Here is a 20,751-nt window from a genome sequence, read left to right as displayed (position 1 = left end):
TTATGTAATTTTATTTTAAATTGCCTACAATTTAGTTCTTTAACTGCATCTGGTATTTTATTAAATAATTTAGGTGCCAATATAAACATCGTTCTATTGTAAAATTCCAAGGTGGGGCGTTGGTTTGGCCGTATTTCTATTTTGTTCCTTGTTTTCCTGGGATGTCTGGTTTTCACTAGATTAAAGTTGCCTGGATTTTGTTTTATATAAACACAGGCCTCGTAAATATACATAGATGGTAGGGTTAAAATCTTTAGTTTTCTAAAATAGGGTACACAGCTTTCTCGCTGGCCCACACCAAACATGGCCCTGACACATTTCTTCTGGGTTTTAAACAGTGGTGTAATATGTGTTGCAGCAGCGTTCCCCCAAAGCAGCAAACCATATCGCAAACTAGAGGCTACATAGGCGTGATAAATTAGGCATTAAAATAAATTAATAAAATTGAACAAAATAGATACTACTTTATTTTAAATAATAAGAGATTTCCATAATTGCATAGATTGCTTTGTAAACAATAGGACGTTTGGTGCCACGATTCCGTTTAACCAAGGTAAACAACTCTTTTATAGGGAACTGTATACGTTTTTACAATAAGATTCCGGACCATAGATTAAGTTTATCATTTCCTAAGTTTAAAAACTACATTAAAAATATTTTGATCGAAAAATCATATTACAAAATTGAAGACACGTAGTCTTCAATTTTGTTAGATAAAGATGTATGGAAAGACGACATGGCTCCAGAATCCACACAAATTTGATTCAAAGTGTATTCCATAGCATTTAAGTTTATTTGAAAAGAGCAGTCCCTAGAGTTTCTTGCTCGTTCTTCTCAGGGAGGTCAGCGTAGTGAACGAGCAGTAGCTTAAATGTGACGTTTTCAAGTGTAAATTTATTTTACCTATGGAATAAATAATCTTTGACTTTGACTTTGACTTTGACCTTTCATTCGATAACTTTCTTAATAACATTTGTAGCCTTTGCTGGTCGAGAAGCTCGAGTAATCGTACGGGTGTGACGTATTTTCGGTTCAGTTCCGAATATGTCAGTCGTTCGATTCGGTTATTGTGAATAGAAATGAAAACAAATCGTACTATATCTAATCGAATCGGTCGACAACTGAGTTATGGTAAGGTTCTGAATCGACCCCTAGTTCCGAATCCGAGAAATGACGGTCCGAAATGTCACAGGGTTCATTTTATCTACAGGTGTATAGAATTTAGTGCACAAGCGACATCCGAAGTTGGTCCGAGGTTTCTAGATTTGTAGAGTCTCGGAATGGGAATGAATACGAGTGCTGGTGAAATTACGACCACATGTGTCTTATTGACTTATGTCTACACACTTCACAATCATAATAATAATAAAGAACTTTATTTATCTACATTTACAAAACAATTTAGGCGTAAATAACATCACTTATAGATACAGTGTAGATAAAAAGGATAGAGTCTCAGCTTAAGCTGTTTTTCAGACCCTACCATTTTGAAACTCGCTACATTTTAATCATAGTATTTGTCTGACGCGACTCGAGTAGCTCCAAAAGATATCACAAAATAATAAATATATATATACTCACTTAAAGTTATAATAAATCTATTATCCTTATAGTACCTGAGATAGATAAAATATTCCACCTAAAAATACTCAAATTTGGGGTTTAGGTAGAGATGAACAGCACCCACACGTAAAAATGTAATTACAAACTACATCCAATACTTTCTGATCTTTGCCTTGAAAGTAACCAAAGCTTGCACTTTCTTTTAAAAGTACAAGATGACTTCACAACCATCTGCATGCTTGAGGATTTAATCCTGGTCAATAGTAACAAGGTCAACGGGGCTTACTTCTGGACTGCAATAACAGTGCACGTTATCGATTTATTATTGGTAGCTCCATATGAAAGAGCTCGTCGAGAGGGAACTACTGCCACCTTACTTATTTCTGCCGCCAAGCAATAATGTCAGCGTTACTGTGTTCCGGTATTGAAAGGTAAGTAAGGGAGCTGGTGAAATTACAGGCACATGGGACTTGTCAACTTCGCAGTGGCAGTGCCCCTGAAATCTTTGTCACAGGGGTGTAGTTTACCACCCGGCGCACGACTTTCATTATAGACAGCGGTAATTCTAATTACCGTTTCCGTGAAATATTTGTGTCCTAGTAATTCGAAAAGTACTTTGTCTATTCTAATACCATTCCGACATATTGATAGTTTAGCTTAAAAATTGCTCATATTTCAATATTAGGCTGGGAACACCGTATGTCAGAATTGACGTTTAAGTCTCTAATACGTATCTACATTATGTAAGCTTGCAATAAAGTAAGTGCTCATATTTCTTGGTCGGCATGGTAGGTATCTCTATGTGTAATATCAACCTATGTGTATATGAAATCGTTGTAAATATTGATTTTCAAACACACTTTTTGCAAAATAAATTTTGTAAAAAGAGGACATTTAGTTAGAATGACAGTCTTATATTTGTAAATTAAGAAGTATCGATTCCATATAAATTGTATTTTTAAATATTTAGTGTACTATTGACCTAATACTAGAAGTTCGTAGTTGTTCATATGAATAAAATAGCTGGTTTGGAGCGTTCATTCAATGTCCGAACAAGGACAAGACGAGCTAAATGAACTACAAGACCGACGTAGTTCAGTTGACCTATTGAACTAACTAGAATCTCTCTTTTTAAGAACTGTTCAGACTCAAGTTAATAAGGATGTATGGCGTATTGGAAGTTATATAAAATGGAATATGCGAGCTTTGTCGCATTTCGCGACGTGATGTACGTGCGGTAACTTCTATAAGTCTTAACGAAGACATTCCGTTGTCTGCACAGTCGGTGCTCTAAGATATCTGACCTCCAGCAGAACTTTTGGTTCTGAGGGCATCTTACACATTCAACCAGGAAAATGTTCAACGAAGTTTTACTTTATAATAAAAGGAAGACGTTTTAGTTTTGCTTAATAACGATCATTTAAATGTAGCCACTGTACATGCGTATAGATATATAGTCTGTCTTTTTTGAAAACGGAGTAAAATGACAATTCATAGTACAAAAATGTTTCCCGCTTGCAAGCAGCTAGTGATTGTAGTCGATAAATATTTTATCGACTATCGATGGGGTATTGGTCACACTTATGGCATAAGTAGCCGAACTTGTTTCATTTGAATCATTATTCATCCAATTACTGAGTTCATACGTACATGTACTATATTTAGAACTCTGTTTATGAAAAATACAAAGAGGAGACATATTTTTAAGTTTTCCATTTTAATTCAATACAGACAATCAAATCCCACTATTCTTGTTAAAATATATATGAATAAAAATTGATCTGGATACAAGTAGGCCAACTGTCAAAATAAGAATGAAGATGGCAATAACGTAATTAGTTATCATTAGAACATCGTAACATTCTTAATTCAGTCATTTTTGGGAACATTTTAGCGTCTTTCACAATCTATCGATAAAACTATCGACAACAACTACATAACTATTTAAAAATTTTATGAAAACTGCTAACCCTACAAATATCATTTTACTCCGTTTTCAACAAAGACTTCTAGAAGGTCTTTTTCCGAAATAACGTTTGTTCGAATTTTCATTACATCGAAAACCGATTTATAACGAAACCCTTGTTCTTTTAAGATAATGTTGGATGTTTATCGCAAAGACACGATTGGGTTCGGTTAGGTTAGGTTAAGTTAGGTTTAAAAGAAAAATCATTTTCCTCCCAAAATTACTTTCGAGGTTATGAAAATTCGAGCAAACGCTATTTCTGGCAAATGTCGTTTCAGATTACCGGTAGGTAACCCTCATAGAAGAGAAATTTATATAGGAAAAATTATAGACAGAAAATACATACTAAAACATTTATTTAACGTATAAATTGACAATAATACACATATTATATTAAAAATTAACTACGTAATTAAAATGATACTATTATATAAAGTGCAGGTATTCTTACTATAATAATATGAAAATTAAATATATATAACTATAGCTATAATTGTTACTGACTTTTCATTAGATTCTGCAGCATATTTAGTGGAAGTTGCAACGGCAGGGTGGCCAGGTTCTGCACGGAGGACATGCCGGACTGGACGGATGAGGCTCCGCTGGTCATCAAACCCTGGGCTGGATTAGCTAGGGTTATGGAATCGCTTTGTGGATTTTGGGGGCGAGCAATGGCGGTTGCTAAGAACGCTGCGGAGAAAGAATTAAATATCGTTTAATACTTAATAAATTACTGTAATTTTTGTCATAACATTTTCCTACCAAGATATTCAAGTTTTCTAGCGCGGGCTGGTAGCTGTAAAGGCGCCTAACTGGGTGACGAAATACTTTCATAGATCTCTAATAGATGGCGCTACGGCTACCACCGGACCTTACTTTTTTACGGACTTTTTCAATGTGCTTGTTGCTGCACATGGGACTTGTCAACTTATGCCTCATGGTGACAGGCGCAGTGGCAGTGCCCCTCAGACCTTTGCGGCTTAAAGCTCTGGAGTGGCACAGACAGGCGTGTAGCTTACCATCAGGTGCACGACTTGTTCGTCCCGTTACTTGATATTAAAAAAAAATACATACATTTATAAAATTTTCCTAGTTTTTCGCATTATGCTCAAAACTATAGTCCTTTGACGGGTGTACAGACGTATGCTTGCAAGCTTGTCGAATAATAAAAAATTTAGGAATACATCGAGTTCTAACTCAACCGTGACCATTGGACCTGTAAAGAGCCCGAAACGTTGGTTTATTTGAATAATCTCAGTACAGAGTACTAAAAAACCGACCTCAAAAGTACTTGGAATTACGTCTATTTGCTAAGTTTTATTGAAATATCACCTAGTTCGCCACTATACAGGACTTGACACTGGAGATAATAAAAATCGGTTCTCAATACTCAAAGTATATTGAGAGAAAAACGCCTTGTATTGGAGAAATAGCGAAATCATCCATTAAAATAATTGCTCCTAAATTAAAGTTGGGCGCTATTCATAAAACTGAATCTTCATGCGTGAACAGCCACCCTTAGAGGTGGATGATTTTCTTCTAAATGAAATGAGATCACTATGGAATTACCCCCTTTCCAGCAAAAAAAGAATCATGAAAATCGGTTTACAAATACCGGAGTTATCGCGGAACATACATACAAAAAAAAATTAACATAAGTCGAATTGAGAACCTCCTCCTTTTTTGAAGCCGGTTAAAAAACAAATATACGCGATTTCAATCCGTAAAAATAGTTTCATTTCTTAAGTTAGAAATATTTAGAATTGTTAATGAAAGAAGGTGCAGTATTTTGGCTACGTAATGATGGGCAATAGATACCGGATTCTTCAACTAATAATGCAGGGGAAAGTACAAGGAAAGCGTAGTCGAGGCAAAAGGAAAACCTCGTGGTTGAAGAACCTGAGAAACTGGCTCCACCTTAGCATACATTCCTTCTTTCGTGCGGCAGCTTAAAAATGAGGATAGCCATGATCACCAACCTTCGTAGAGAAGCGGCACACTAAGAAGAAATTTTTCGCATCTAATTTGGGTATATTTGTTTTTTTCAAACAAGTCAACGTTCGGGCGGTCATTTAGTGGTTCCATGGCTAGTGGTTCCATGGCCAATCAGCCGTGACCATGGAACCAGAATGTATAAGAGCTCAACCAAAGTCATTTGAGGTTGTATACACTCGTAAGTGACTGTTTTAATACTTTTTTTTCTTTGGTGACGTTCTTATGTATGGCGATAATACCAACATGATTGACAGCAAATTTAATATCGAAATAATATGGGTACAGCAGGCATGGCGCGAAATTTGAAAAAGCAAGGTTTTCGTTTAGAGACTGTATTAGTTTTGACGTGTACGTCACACGTCAATATCACAGCCTCTTAAAACGGTAGTTAGAAAAACTCGCACGGCTAGAAGATGCTGACACCCGCCTCTTCAGTCCCTTCGAGACCATGGACGTTGCAATACGTCCGAAACGTCGAGGTAATTAAAATATATTTTATACGTGATTAAGTCTCGAATTAGAAATCAAATAATGAGGCAGTATCGACTTCTAATTATGTGTGTGAAGTTTCCAATCTATTCTGTATTAAGTCAATACTGTGCAACAAATTCCGTAGTCATTCAGCTCGGTAATGCTACCAATGTTAAGGGGACGTTTGCACCAGCTACGATTCTGACGGTCCTTTTTCATTCTTATAGTTTAATAAAAATAACTAAATTTGCCGATACATATTTCTGTCTACCTGACGAAGGCTACGTTGATTGACATTTGTTGGTAATCAATTAAACTTTTTAATTTATGATTATAGTCCAGAGAGGTTGTTAGTAAAAAGTAATCCTGTTAAGGCAATAATATTATTATTTAATTACATTTGTTAACTACCTATTTATTTATTACCTATATATAATATAATTACCTAACCGTAATCATGTTTATTATTGTAATAACTACAAAATCTCGACCATCGCAGAAAAGTTGGCTGCTTTTCTATCGGGTAAACATTTCGGGGAGTGTGCTCAGGAACTTTTCAATTTGATTCCACCCTCACCGCTCCTCCTTCGGTCGACTAGAAGGTCCGGAACACTCCATCCTTATGTCGTTGATATACCGCCTATTCGCACTAAGCGCTATGCTTCCTCCTTTCTGATGCGTACGGCAAAGGAATGGAATACTTTTACTTCTGTATTTCCCGAAAACTACAATTCAAGGCTAGAGGCAATAGGCATTTTTTTTAGGCAAACGCGTCTCATCGTCGGTCACATCGTCGCTTAACATCAGGTGAGATTGATTGTAGCCAAGCGTGTGTCTATTATATATTTAAAAAAAAATGTTTATATTTATGTCATATAAAATCTAAGCAGCTTGAATATAGTCAAAACTAGATATCCTAGAAACACAAGGAATAAAACTCAGACAACGTCCTAACTTGGAATTTTACAGAAGAGCGATGTTCGTATGAGCACCTTAATTATTTAATAAATTACCGGATGCTATTAAAGAATCAAATTGTAGACAATTTAAAATGAAATTGCATAATTTGTTAGTTACCCAATGCTGCTACAATATTGATGATTTTTTACTTGATAAAATAAAATCTAAAATTTAACTATTCTATGTTACCTATATTTTTGACTTCCTATTTTCCGGTTAAATTCCAATTGTTATTGTTTGTTTATGCTATTGTATTAATTTAACTTTAATGCATGCTACATCAAAAATGGAAAAAGTTGTGTAAAATATTCGTATACCAAGTTTATGGTGAAATGTACGATGTAATATGATTATACTATAAGACCTGCAATGTTAACTACATTTTTCAACGAATAAATATCCTGTATTTTTGCATTCTGTATATTTTCGAGCAGACCCGTGTGCAGTAGTACGTAGCTCATTAGAAAACTAAAAAGAAAAAACAATTTTCTTACCCAAAAACAAAAAACGAAACAAATTCTTCATTTCTAAAAACAAAATAAATATCAAACAAAATACCTAGCACATTACACTAACTTGCACAAGAAATTAAACATAAGTATTTCAAAATCGTATTTAAATATTATGTTACTTTAAAAATTTTATATCCTCACGCTTATTTCAAGCTAAACTTATATTATTTTTAAAATATAATAACACCATAACTAAATTTTCAATAAGTCTGGTGATTTCGAAATCAATTCCATAGCGTGGCAAATTTTTTGTTATCGCGGCTATTGCTTACGATTTCACTTACGTGGTCGATATAATAATGTAGTGTTGATTATATCCAGTAATTATCACCACAGAAATATATCATCTAAATCACAGAACAATAAACACACTAGAAGTGGTTAGTTAGCGTCTAATGCGTGCCAACTATAGGTCTCGAAAGACCTATCTGAGCTCAGACCGTCATTTTCCCTTTGAATTTTTTTTAACCGAATTTCAAAAAAGGAGGAGGTTCTCAATTCGACTGTATGTTCTTTTTTTTTTGTTTTTTTTTTTGCATGTATGTTACGCGATAACTCCGGTATTTGTGAACCGATTTTCATGATTCTTTTTTTGTTTGAAAGGGGGTATTTCCATAGTGGTCCCATTTCATTTTCAAGAAAATCATCCACCTCAAAGGGTGGATGTTCACGCATGAAGTTTCATTTTTATAAATAGCGCCTAACTTCAATTTAGGAGCAATTACTTTTAGCAATTATTTACTTGATTTTGCTATTTCTCCAATTCAAGGCGTTTTTCTCTCGATATTGAGTAGTGTCGTAGTGAGAACCGATTTTTATTATCTCCAGTATCAAGTCCTGTATAGTGGCGAACTAGGGGATATTTCAATGAAACTTAGCAAATAGACGTAATTCCACGTACTTTTGAGGTCGGTTTTTTTAGTACTCTGTACTGAGATTATTATGACATCAAATGACGGGACGAACAAGTCGTGCGCCTGATGGTAAGCTACACGCCTGTCCATAACAGTTGCAGTGCCACTCGGAGATCTGAAGGGCACTGCCACTCCACCCGTCACCCTGAGACATAACTTCACAAGTCTCATGTGCTTGTAATTTCACCAGCACCCGTCAAAACCGGAACGCAGTAATGCTCACATGCGTCGTACGCGGATAGGTTCCAAAGCAAAGAATCAATTATGACAAGACCTGAATGTGGAAAATATGAAAGAGTGATCAGCGGACTGCAAAACCTATAGTATATGGAGGGGATATTTGTGCACTTTTATGAGATACATCGTGGGTAATTTCCACCGGAAGTAAAAAATGTTCGAAATTCAAATAAATAGGTGCCACATAACAAATTTCGAAGCCTTCTGTCACGGATACTATTACAGATAGGTACAATGTGCTCAAAGGAATGTCATAGTGGGCAACAGTGGTCCTGTATCGAAATTAATTCAAGATGGTGAATTCAAAATGGCCGCCGAAGAAAAACTTGCTTCGGTCCGGCTGAAAATTGACATGCGCGGGTCTTTAGGAGTGCTTAATCATAATTTGGGGTCAAAAGTTTTTTTACGCCATTTTTGAATATGGCTGCCGTATAAGCGTTTTTTCGTTAAATAGCTGCCTAAAGAGACGTGATCTGTTTCTCTAGTCACAAACAGATCAAACTGCAGTGGTGCTGTGAGTACGGAGTTGAGGAGTGTCGCCGCATGGGAAAAGGGCGAGTGTCTCGGCACTGTTCAGTACGTCAAGGCACAGTTGCTAACAAGGACACACCACGCCGCCTGGTCATTTTTAACCGACTTCAAAAAAAGGAGGAGGTTCTCAATTCGACAGTGTTTTTTTTTGTATGTATGTTACGCGATAACTCCGGTATTTGTGAACCGATTTTCATGATTCTTTTTTTGTTGGAAAGGGGGTACTTCCATAGTGGTCCCATTTCATTTTGATGAAAAACATACAACTCTAATCACGCGTGAACATTCATTTTGATAAATAGCGCCTAAATTTTACTTAAGGAGCAATTACTTTAATGGTTGGTTTTGATATTCTCCAATTCAAGGCGTTTTCCTCTCCCAATATACTTTGAGTAGTGAGAACCGGTTTTTATTATCTCCAGTGTCAAGTCCTGTATAGTGGCGAACTAGGGGATATTTCAATAAATCTTGGCAAATAGACGTAATTCCACGTACTTTTGAGGTCGGTTGTTTTAGTACTCTGTACTGAGATTATGACTAATAGATAACATCGAACAACATTCAGAGCAAAAAATTAGTACTTAATTATGAAATAATGAAATTGATATTACAATGTTTCGTAAGAGCTCGTTTTTTTGCATCATAGTTTCTTTTTAATTCTTAAATTCGTGTGAAAAATCAATACAGACAACCTATCCGATATAAGTTACTTGTAAAAAAGCGACTCGGAATCCTTGTTTGTTTCTTGTTACTGCTATCTAAAGCATTTTATTAAGCACGGCGAAGTTGGATTCGATTTCCCCGAGAAGCAATTTAGTAGGCGAACTTTTATCAATTGGTTCTGGGCGTTTTGCCTTCCAAGTTATAGCTACTCTGGTATTCATAGGGAATTGTTTTTGGAACAAATGCATAAGGTACTAGATATATGTATAATCTACTAGATATAAATATATATATATATTGTGAAAGAGTTCGTCCAGGGTATTAGTGCCACCTTGCCTATTTCTGCCGCCAAGCAGAAATGTCAGCATTACTGTGTTCCGGTTTTGAAGGGCAAGGGTGCTGGTGAAATTACAGGCACATGCGACTGGTCAACTTCTGTCTCAAGGAGAAGGGCGCAGTGGCAGTGCCCCTCAGACCTTTGCGATCTAAAGCCCTAATTAAATGAAATTATGTTTATTTGCATTGAATAGGTTTTTACAGGATGGTAGTTACTACGTTAGTGCACATAACGCACACACGCACACACTCAACATAGCCCCGCACTAGGGAATCCCTGTGTCGCGGGTGCCATGGACACACACATAGACAACCACAAATTACACCCAAACTCACGGGAGAAATAATTGTAGGCCATACAACTATTTCTCTCGGCCCGGGAATCGAACCTGGGACCTCTGTGTGGCAGTCCGGCATGGTAACCGTTCGGCCACGGAGGCAGTTTATAAACATAACATAAAGAGAGTACATAACAAGAAATAGAGACGAAATGTCATTTAATTTGTTTGTAAATTTTTCTGCCAAATCAATACGGTGACAACCTCGCTTCGATTGGCCAGCCCGAATTCGAAACAATTGACGGGTATTATCAATGGGTGTCGTCAATTGTTTCACTTGAAATCGACCAGTTTAACTTGAACTTTGCTTTAATGGACGAAAATTGCAAAATTACATATTTAATATTTAATTACCGATGAAAATGATTTCGTTTGTTTTGTAATTAGATGTTTTGCTATTTTTCCCACACCACCGAATGGAACAGCCCCCATTGTTAGAGATATTATCTTTATTACAATAAATACAGAATATTTTTGGAATATACGGACACGTACGTAAGTAGGTCACTTGTTGGCGCTGTACTGTTTCAGCTTTCTAATTTGTGATTTCAGCGCAAACGCGAGTTGATATTTAAAAGTGATATAAGGCCCATTTGCCTGACAAGTTGCCAGGGATAGGTAGCATTTATTTCATGTCTATTTATGGTTATATACTCTTATAAATTTAATTTTCTAATTATTTATTTACGCTACAATATCCTTTTGTAGCTATTTTCTACAATTCAGTTGTCATTCTTTCAAATGTCAGAGTTTTCATTTCAATTGGTAATCTGTTATAATTATTAATACAAAGATTAAAACACTTAGAAAAAAATATTTCGATCTGGCCGGATTCGAACCAAGATCTTCCAGCAAACCCTGTCTGACGCTATGCGAACTAAGCCACAGAACGAACCAGTGGACCTCACGAATAGTGATGAAAGAGACTCAGTCTTTTAAGGCCTTTTAAAAAACTTCGACTAATTTTTAACGCCTCACTAGTCTAGTCTTTTGACCCTCAAGTCTTGAGTCATAAGACTAAAACTGAAGACTAATTCGAGTCGAAGGCTTTTAATCCCAAGGAAGCTTAAAAGACTTATAGGACTAAAACGACTGGAGCCTCATAGCCTCGGGAGTTGAGAGTCATGAGCCCTATGGCGTGATTTTATTTCTATCTACAAGGTATTTATTTACAATTTTTATTATAAGTAAATAAACGTGAATATTTACTACTTACGTCATTTTTGGTTATAAACTTTGGGTTTAATAAGACTTAAAATAGGTATAAGTTCTTTGCAAACAACTCAAGTCGTTTAAGTCTTTCAAGTCGATTAAGTCCTTTGAGTCGTTTAGTATAACGACTGAGGTGTAATAAAAACTCGAATCCCCAGTCTTAATTTTAGAGTCGAGTCCTGTAAAATGGAGTCGAGTCGTTATAAAACGCCTGAGTCTCTTTCATCATCACGAATCTTTCTATGTGCTTGTTGTCGGATGTTTATATCTAATTTTTATCAACTTTTTAGTATGAGAAATCTGTGAAAGTATTTCGTCCGAGATGGCGCCACGACTAAAAAGTAAATAAAAACCATACAGACAAAGATCATTATAATAAAATATACTTTTTTATGATCTCTAATGACGGGACGAGCAAGTCGTGTGCCTAGTGGTAAGCTAAACCCGTTCATAAAATAATAATAAATAACGCACACACTCAACATAGCCCCGCACTAGGGAAACCCTGCGTCGCGGGTGCCATGGACACACACATAGACAACCACAAATTACACCCAAACTCACGAGAGAAATAAATGTAGGCCATACAAATATTTCTCCCGGCCCGGGAATCGAACCCGGGGACCTCCGCGTGGCAGTCCGGTATGGTAACCATTCGGCCACGGAGGCAGTTGCAAAGCAATGTTTTACATTGGGGGTTTTGTAAGTTTTGATTTAAGTTTTGTTCATATCGTTCATTTTATAAAAGTGCGTTTCATAGTATATTTTTAATTTGAAACAGATTACCGCTAATAAGCAAAGAGAAAATGTTTATAGTCTTAACGTCACGAGCGCACGCGCAGCGAGCACGTGCTCGTGTGCGTACATTCACATGATTCTTACGTCACATCGTCATTCTCTAATTTTTCAAGCCAACGCATTTCAGTTTTCGCTTTATACTAATATTAATTTTATTTTTCTTTTATGACATGGAACATTTAATAGCAGTCCTTGTGAAAGAATTCGTCATAGTAATGTGACCATTGCTGCGTTCTGGTTTTGAAGGGTAAGGGTGCTGGTGCACACAGGACTTGTTATCTTATGTCTCAGGGTGACAGGTGTAGAGGCATCCCTCTGATCTTTGTGATTTAAAGCTTCGAGCGGTACAGCAATTGTTATGAACAGGAGTGTCGTTTACCACCAGGCGTGCAACTTGTTAAAAAAATATATGGAGACATTGAGGGAAACTCCCTCGTAACTAATTGTGCTAGGAATTATTTGATAACTGGTCTCTAAGTTCTGCGTTATAAATCGTTAAGCCCCGCGGTGAATAATAAGGTCAAAGTAGTTAAATTTAGTGGCAATGGGTTTGTAATAGGCTTGTATAGTTCATGAACTACGAACTATTAGGAATATATTCCCTATAGTGACCGACATGAGCTAGTTCGCCTTGCACGGTTTTAATAGTTCATCGTTCTTTTTAGTTCAGTACGAACTAGGAACTATCTGCGTTGATAGTTCACCTGTCTTTTGTACAGTAGGAACGGTACGAGTGGGACAAATAGCGATCTTTCACTACTTTTAGTTCAAGTTCGAGTGGCATAGATTTTCTGTTTCGCGCTGATATATGAGATGATAGATGCAGTCTCGATGCACGCGCGTTTTTGATGGGTGAATTTCTGCTCGCAGATGTTCCAAGTATTCACGTTCGGGCATTCTGCCTCTATGTACACGAATTCCTTGGAATTGGTTGCTATGAACGGGAATGGAGGCAAAATTATATGAGAATTTTTATTAGGGACTGGGCACTCGGTAAAGATTATAAGTTGTTGAAGATAAAATAGGGAATTTTAAGACGATCACTATTTTATTATGAATGAAATAAGAACCTAAGCTAATCATATCGTAGTAATATCTAAGTTAAAGAATTGATCCGAATTATATAAAGTGCTTAATTTGCTTACTATGTTGTCTAATTGCTTAATAGATAGTATCAGACGGTGCATAGATTGAGTATGACTAAATGCTAAAATATTTTCTAGTCTATCTATTTCTAAAGAAAGCTCCTGAATATTTTCAGAAATCGCGTTGAAAAGTTGCATTGTCTTAATATATTGTATTACATGCGAATCCTTTGAGGTAGTCATAAGATTAAATATTATTGAATAGCTTCCGTAAGCTTTTATTGATTATGACTTATGTTGTTCAGAGTTTGAGTATGTTGAAATGTCATATCTTGAAATAAACTAATGTGTTTGTTTAACGTCGCTGACAGTGCTCGATCATTCTTTTGTAAATCTTTTTCGAATCTTAGAGCGTCATTTTGGTCAAGATTACCTGTTATACTTTTAATAATCGTACCCAAGGGATCGATTAGACCACATCTTTGTCTTTTAGGTTCAAATGATTCTAGGCGTGATTTTATTTGTTTTAGTTTACTAGAGGTGAAGAAATTGAAACTTGTAAATAAAATTGTTTTTCTTAGACAAACGGCTGATAGAGTCAGTTAAGGGTTTCAAGAGAGTTAGTTTGATTTTGTATTTCATCGATGTGTATTTCTTGTAGAAAGGAATGTTGGTGAGATATGATTTTTGGTTTGCCTAAGTTGAAGGGTAGTAATCCAGGTCCGTTAGACAAGTCGTCAAGTTGTATGATGTTCCCCGTCAGGTGGTCGGCTAGTACTGGGTCCAGGCTCAGGGTCATGACGAGAATCAGTTCTCTGTAACAATGTCGATTTAGTCTTTTTAGTCCTTTTTATGCGGGTCCTACAGCTACAGGTTTCGATTTCTTGGCTGTGTAGATGTCCATGGGATGGTTGGCAGTAACCTTATCTTGTGTGAATCGTGTGACAAATTTTTGTCTTTGTGCTATGGAGTTTCTAATGTATATTTGTTGACCGAGCTCGTAATTAGTGACGGGTTCACGGTCAAGGTTACGACGGGACATGATAGCTTCGCGTTCGGCCAAAGATGATTTATGTATGATTTGATATATTGTATTCATCCGATCACGGTGGTTTTGTGAATATTGCTGTAATATGGATTCTGTTAATTCTACATCAATAGGGTGTCTTGGGTCGAAATGCCCTTTTCAATTTGGTTCCGCTCTCACCGTTCCTCCTTCGGTCGACTAGAAGGTCCGGAGCACTCCATTCTTATGTCGTTGATATTCCACCTATTCGCACTAAGCGCTTTGCCTCCTCCTTTCTGATGCGTACGGCAAAGGAATGGAATGCTCTACCGGCATCTGTATTTCCCGAAAAGTACAATTTGGGGCTATTCAAAGCTAGAATGAATAGGCATTTTTTAGGCAAACGCGTCCCATCGTCGGTCACATCGTCGCTTAACATCAGGTGAGATTGTGGCCAAGCGTGTGTCTATTATATATTAAAAAAAATATATAAGGTCGAAATGTAGGCCTACATTTAGTTAAACTGTGAATAGAACTGTTATACGCAATTAGTTCGTAGGGAACTAAATTTTGGGCAAACTCATTTGGATGTTGTAGTTTTAATAATCTTAGGGTCGTATTCCAGAACTCTACTCAATGCTCAAGTCAGGATTTGAGCAGACTTGAGTATGATTTCAAGCACTGGAAATACGACCCTAATGGCAAGGACTTGAGTATGATTTTCAGTGCTCACTGCAATACTCAAGTCCTGACTTGAGCATTGAGTAGAGTTCTAGAATACGACCCTTAAATGCTCTAGCTGCTATGAAACCGTTCAATTATGCCATTTCCGTGTGGGGCATCGGCAGCAGTAGTATGATGTTGTATCTTATGGAGTTTGAAGAATTCTGAAACTACTTGATATGTAAATTCTGTGCCGTTATCAGTGGTGAGAGAAAGTGGAAATCCGTGGTGTGTCGAAAATGACAATAGGGCTTTTACTATGTTCGAAGCTGTATAATTTGGGATGCGATATACCTGTGCGTACTTGGAGAATGAGTCAATTATTGTTAGGTATCTAATTCTATTGTTAGTACATCCGCGTGTACTAACTCGAACGGCCTAGTAGGCGGAGGAACAATTGAAATTGAGGACGTAATGGGCTCTGAAAACTTCTTTGAAGGACAAGTACAATAGAGGACATTTTGTCAACGGGGTGTATAAGTATTGCTGTACGTAATTTTGGATCAAAATATTTTTTTACAATTGAGATAATTTCTTGTTCCATACCATTCTCAGAAATTTCTACCTCGGTTCTTCGAAATGTTTGAAAGGGATGTGTAATTTTAGGATTCGACGGGACAACAGCCCCGTTAAAGCCTTATTAAAAGCTGTCGTTTAAACTTGTTCAATGGGTCTTCTGTTATGGGTATGTTGAGTATAGGATCTTCTACCGATGTATGTACTGTTTCTGTCACGTGAACATCTGGGTCGGGGTTAAGGACATGGACGGGACTACTTAGAGCACGCTGGCTCGGCGCGGTATCGGTTGAGGATGGGTTGATGATTGGTCTGTCGTTGGGGCTGGCACTGTCGATTCAGAGTCAGAAATATTAACTACTATTGAAGACAAGTCTTGTTAATTTCGTGTTTTATTTCATTGGTAAAGGTCAGAGGCTCGTTTTCCAAATAAAAAATGTCCGAATAGTCCTTATAGATAGAAAAAAGATTTGCCTTCTCTTCCATGTTCGACTGATCGGTACGTGGCCGGGATAAGATTTCTTGGAATTGCGCGCCCTTGCCATTGTCAGCGGAAGCGGTATTATATATCTATTCGTTGTAGATGTGTACATATAAAGGTTTGTCGAAGCTCACTATTATGTCGTTATTAGTAGGGTTAGTAATTTCGATCATTATCTGATAATATCAGTGTTCAAATATTGAAAATATTTTTCTGGTAACCTATCACAAACTTGTTGTCGGAAATATGGTTTGTTCGAATTTTCATTACACCGAAAACCGAATTATAACGAAACAGTTGTTCTTTCAGTATATATTGGATGTTTATCGCAAAGACACGATTAGGTTCGGTTAGGTTAGGTTAAGTTAGGTGTAAAAGAAAAAACATTTTCCTTTCAAAATTACTTTCGAGGTTATGACAGTTCGACCAAACGTTATTTCTGATGTCATTTCGGACTAGTGATATTAACCTATATTTCTACTTCTGTACTTTACCTTGCTAATTATAATTTCATAAACCATATCCTAGACAAAGGCGCTCTTTTTAGTTTTGAATCAAAATTTAATTGCCAATGTGCAGTTGTCATTGTACAAATGTCAGTGGTACTCGCCATTGAGCTGAAACATTTCTCTAGTTTTGTGCACAGAACTATAATGGGTTTCAAAAAAAGAACGTCGTATTTTTGCTAATTACAATATCAATTAGGACTCTAACGCTATACTGCCTCCTGATTGGCTAAATTGGCCTAAAAGTCTTGCAATTGGGCAGTAAGTCTTAAAAAAAATTATTCGTTAAAATATAAACGGTAATTAGCCAGTTCTGTTCTCTCTTTGGTTTTTGTTTTGTAGCATTTGTTTGGCTTTAGTCTAAATATATGAAGAGGTTATATGCTAGAACCTTTGTCTACCCTAACAAATGGGCTAATATTTATTAAACCTAATTGCATTTGTTGTCATGGATTGTTAATAAAAATACATTCAATATTGTTGTGTTTCTTTATTGTACTTACTCGTAGAAAAAGTACTATACCCAATCATTACATAATTAGGTCTAAAAATCTCGTACTTATTGATTAGGCCACCCGGCAAAGCCTCGTGGCCTAAACACGGTACTCAACTTTAGGAACCCTTATTATGCAACGATTGCATAAAATACTATTTCAACATCATTGGAGTTTTACAACCTTCACAAGAAATAATAATCTCAGTTCAGAGTACTAAAAAAACTGACCTCAAAAGTACGTGGAATTACGTCCATTTGTTAAGTTTTATTGAAATATCCCCTAGTTCGCCACTATACAGGACTTGACACTGGAGATAATATACATCGGTTCTCACTACTCAAAGTATATTGAAAGAGAAAAACGCCTTGAATTGGAGAAATAGCAAAACCAACTATTAAAATAATTGCTCCTTAAGTCAAATTTAGGCGCTATTTATAAAAATGAATCTTCATGCGTGATAAGCCGCCCTTAAAGGTGGATGATTTTCTTCAAAATAATATGGGACCACTATTCGCGTAACATACATAAAAAAACATACAGTCGAATTGAGAACCTCCTCCGTTTTTTTAAAGTCGGTTAAAAACCGTTTTAATAGCTGTCCATCAGTACAGTATAGGCTTCGAAGTTATCTGCTTTCATTTTGCATCGGGCGTTAAAAAAAAAACGATTGACGACGTATTCTGTTATTCACGCTCCAGTTACCAATATGGCTTTGTCCAAGTCTGTCCAACTCCAACACTGGACAGGAAAACATATTGTCCAACTACAGTGAACTTTCTATCCGCAAACTTTTCTATGTACATCTTCGAGACAATAGACTTTCGCACAAAACTATTAGATCAGAAGTTAGTTTAGCAGATCAACTTCTGCGTTTTGATTTGCGCGTAATTTTATTTATAGGTTTTGTTACTGATTTGTTATTCTTTTCATTCTCTTTTTAACCGACATCGAAAAGGAGAAGATTCTCAATTTGACTGTTTTTTTGTGTATGTTACGACCGATTTTGATTGATTCTTATTCTGTTGGAAAGGGTACCTCGGTGTTGGTCCCATTTATATTTGAAAATAATATTCCACCTCTAAGGGTGGCAAACTAGAGGAAGAATCCAGTTTCGCGCACTTTCCGGTAATCGATTTCAATAAAATTTGACAAATAGGTATAATTCCACGAACTTTTGAATTCGGTTTTTTTTTTTACAAAAAAGTTACAGTTTCAAGGTTCACAGAATTTTTTTCACAGATTCTTTAACCATACAATGAAATTCTTGTGGCATTGTTTAGAGAAAGGTTTTGGTGAAAACTGCTTTATTTTTCCTTCTTCCAAATATTCTATCCATAAAAACAAAACCCGATGCGCCCTCTTCTCGTCTTTTATGTGTTTTCTTCGCAATGCAAACGCGCGACTGCATCGATGCTAAAAATCGCCGTATGTAACCTCTCTTAAACTCTCTCTTTCTCTCACTCGCTTGCGCACTGCTTCCCTCTCACTCTCGCGTTAGATACGTTCTATTTAACATTTTTAAATCTCCTCTGCAAACAAAACTCGTGTCAAGCTGTGGAAAAGTGTTAGTTGTTTGTTACAATTATTAATGCAAAGAAGAAAGGAAGACATGCGGAGCACGAGAGTTGCTTTAAGAGGAGCGCTTTAAGTCGGAAGCTATATCTGGATATTGTCACAGGTCACTGCGACTGACATCTCCGGCACAAGCCCGGAGAGCTAGTAGAGGATGAGCTTGAAATCAACCGGTCCCTTCAGACGCGTAGGTTTCTGGGAACTGGAGAGACACTTCGGCGTCGGGAGGTGAGCGTGCTTACCGCTCCGCCATCAAAGAGGAAATTTGGTAGTCGACTTTAGAGTCAACGGCTTAGCGGTGGCAACCAAGCAAGTATTTACTCTTGAGAACCGGATGAAGACTTTTTTTTCTATATAATATCAAGTGACGGGACGAACTGGTCATGCGCCTGATGTTAAGCTACACGCTTCTCCATAATAATATCAGTACCTCTCAGAAATAGCATATATCTGAGGGACACTGCCAGTGCGCCTGTCACTCTGAGACATAAGTTGACAAGTCCCATGTGCCAGTAATTTCACCAGCACCCTTACCATTCAAAACTGGAACACAGTAATGCTGACATTACTTGGCAGTACTTCCCTGGACGAACTCGTTCACATGTAGCTCTGCTGCTACTAAAGTCAGTGACAACAATCTGTGACAACCCGTACACTGGCTGATCCGAGGTCAAGAAGGTCAAGCTCAGAAGGTCTACTTGTACGGGTTATAGTGCCCTTCCCGTATAACCAAGAGGTTGACAGGGAGGGTCACTATAATCAAAACACATATCGAAGATACAAGAGCAGTACAATGTGACGGTGATTTTAATATTAAAATAAAGTATGTAGGAAGAGGGGTTGCAAAGATCGTCTAGCTGGTTCCCCATTATTACGTCCAGGAATCAAACGGCGGACTTTGGTGAATATAATTTGATTTATTGTACAGAAGCTTACAATACAAATGTGTCCAATAAAAGGGATTCGTCCCCTTGGATGCAAGCGTGGCGCAGAGTCCGCGACAAGTCCCGGTGGATGCGAATGTTACAAAATGACACTCACTCAGAGGTGTTCTCGTAACCTGTCCCGAAAGATGAGCGCGAGTTCGAGACCCTTCCTTAGTAATGAGAATAACCGTAGAAATGCAATCGTTGAATAGATCACAGATAACTTAGACAAGTAGAAGAATAGATCAAATCAATCTCATACAAAATACGAGTGACAAGGGAAAATCTTAACATCGCGATTCAGAAATTGCATTTTCTATGCCAATGCCATCTAGTGGTGAACAACGGAACCATTGTTACAAAACACTAGCCTTATTTATTTATTATTTATTAGGGAAAAGTCTTAACATTGCGATTCAAAAACCTTGTTTTCTACGGCAGCGGTAAGCTTTAGAACTATTGTTACAAATTTTGCTAAAGTTATTGTGTTACAAGTATTATTTTATTTGTTTCAGATCACGGACGCATCGTCAAGACATTTTCTGGAGGTAAATCATCAGATACACCATTTGTCATAAAATATATATACTACAAACATGTCCATAGGAATGTCCTGCCTTCCAATTTTTATCCGACTTACGAAAAAGGAGGAGGTTATCAATACGACTATACTTTTTGTGTGTGTATGTTAAGCGACAACTCCGACATTTAAGAACCGATTTCGATGATTCTTTTTTTATTGGAAAGAGGGCACCTCAGTAGTGGTCCCATTTCAAAGAAAATATTCCATCTCTTAGGGTGACAAAAATTCGTGGTAGAATCCGGTTTACTAGATTTCACCCGCTTCACGTTAACCGGTTTCAATAAAACTTTGCACATAGATGTAATTGATGTAAAAGCTGATATGATTTTTTAATACTAAAACATGTGTCTGGTGGAAAGC

At 36.9% G+C, this 20,751-nt stretch overlaps 1 protein-coding gene across 3 annotated transcripts in view; it reads right to left on the bottom strand.

The window, feature by feature from the left end:
• LOC113234520 overlaps nt 1-7,550 on the bottom strand; it is a 9,125-nt gene extending 1,575 nt beyond the window's left edge. For 2 of the 3 annotated variants that reach the window (XM_026469861.1, XM_026469862.1), the window contains exons 1-2: nt 7,450-7,550; nt 4,034-4,219 (exon numbers count right to left, since the gene is read on the bottom strand). In XM_026469861.1, coding sequence (XP_026325646.1) covers nt 4,034-4,219; nt 7,450-7,480 — 217 coding nt within the window. In that variant the 5' untranslated portion in view covers nt 7,481-7,550. Of the gene's footprint in view, nt 1-4,033; nt 4,220-6,440; nt 6,521-7,449 lie in introns of those variants that run through there. The other variant, XR_003310795.1, reaches the window with a different exon arrangement.
• Between the last annotated feature and the right edge of the window lie 13,201 nt (nt 7,551-20,751).

This window comes from Hyposmocoma kahamanoa, unplaced genomic scaffold, assembly GCF_003589595.1.
Source record: "Hyposmocoma kahamanoa isolate Upper Pololo Valley unplaced genomic scaffold, ASM358959v1 84, whole genome shotgun sequence".
Classification (NCBI taxonomy): domain Eukaryota; kingdom Metazoa; phylum Arthropoda; class Insecta; order Lepidoptera; family Cosmopterigidae; genus Hyposmocoma; species Hyposmocoma kahamanoa.
The sequence above is the reverse complement of the archived record's forward strand: the minus strand, read 5'-3'. Positions and strand labels throughout refer to the sequence as shown.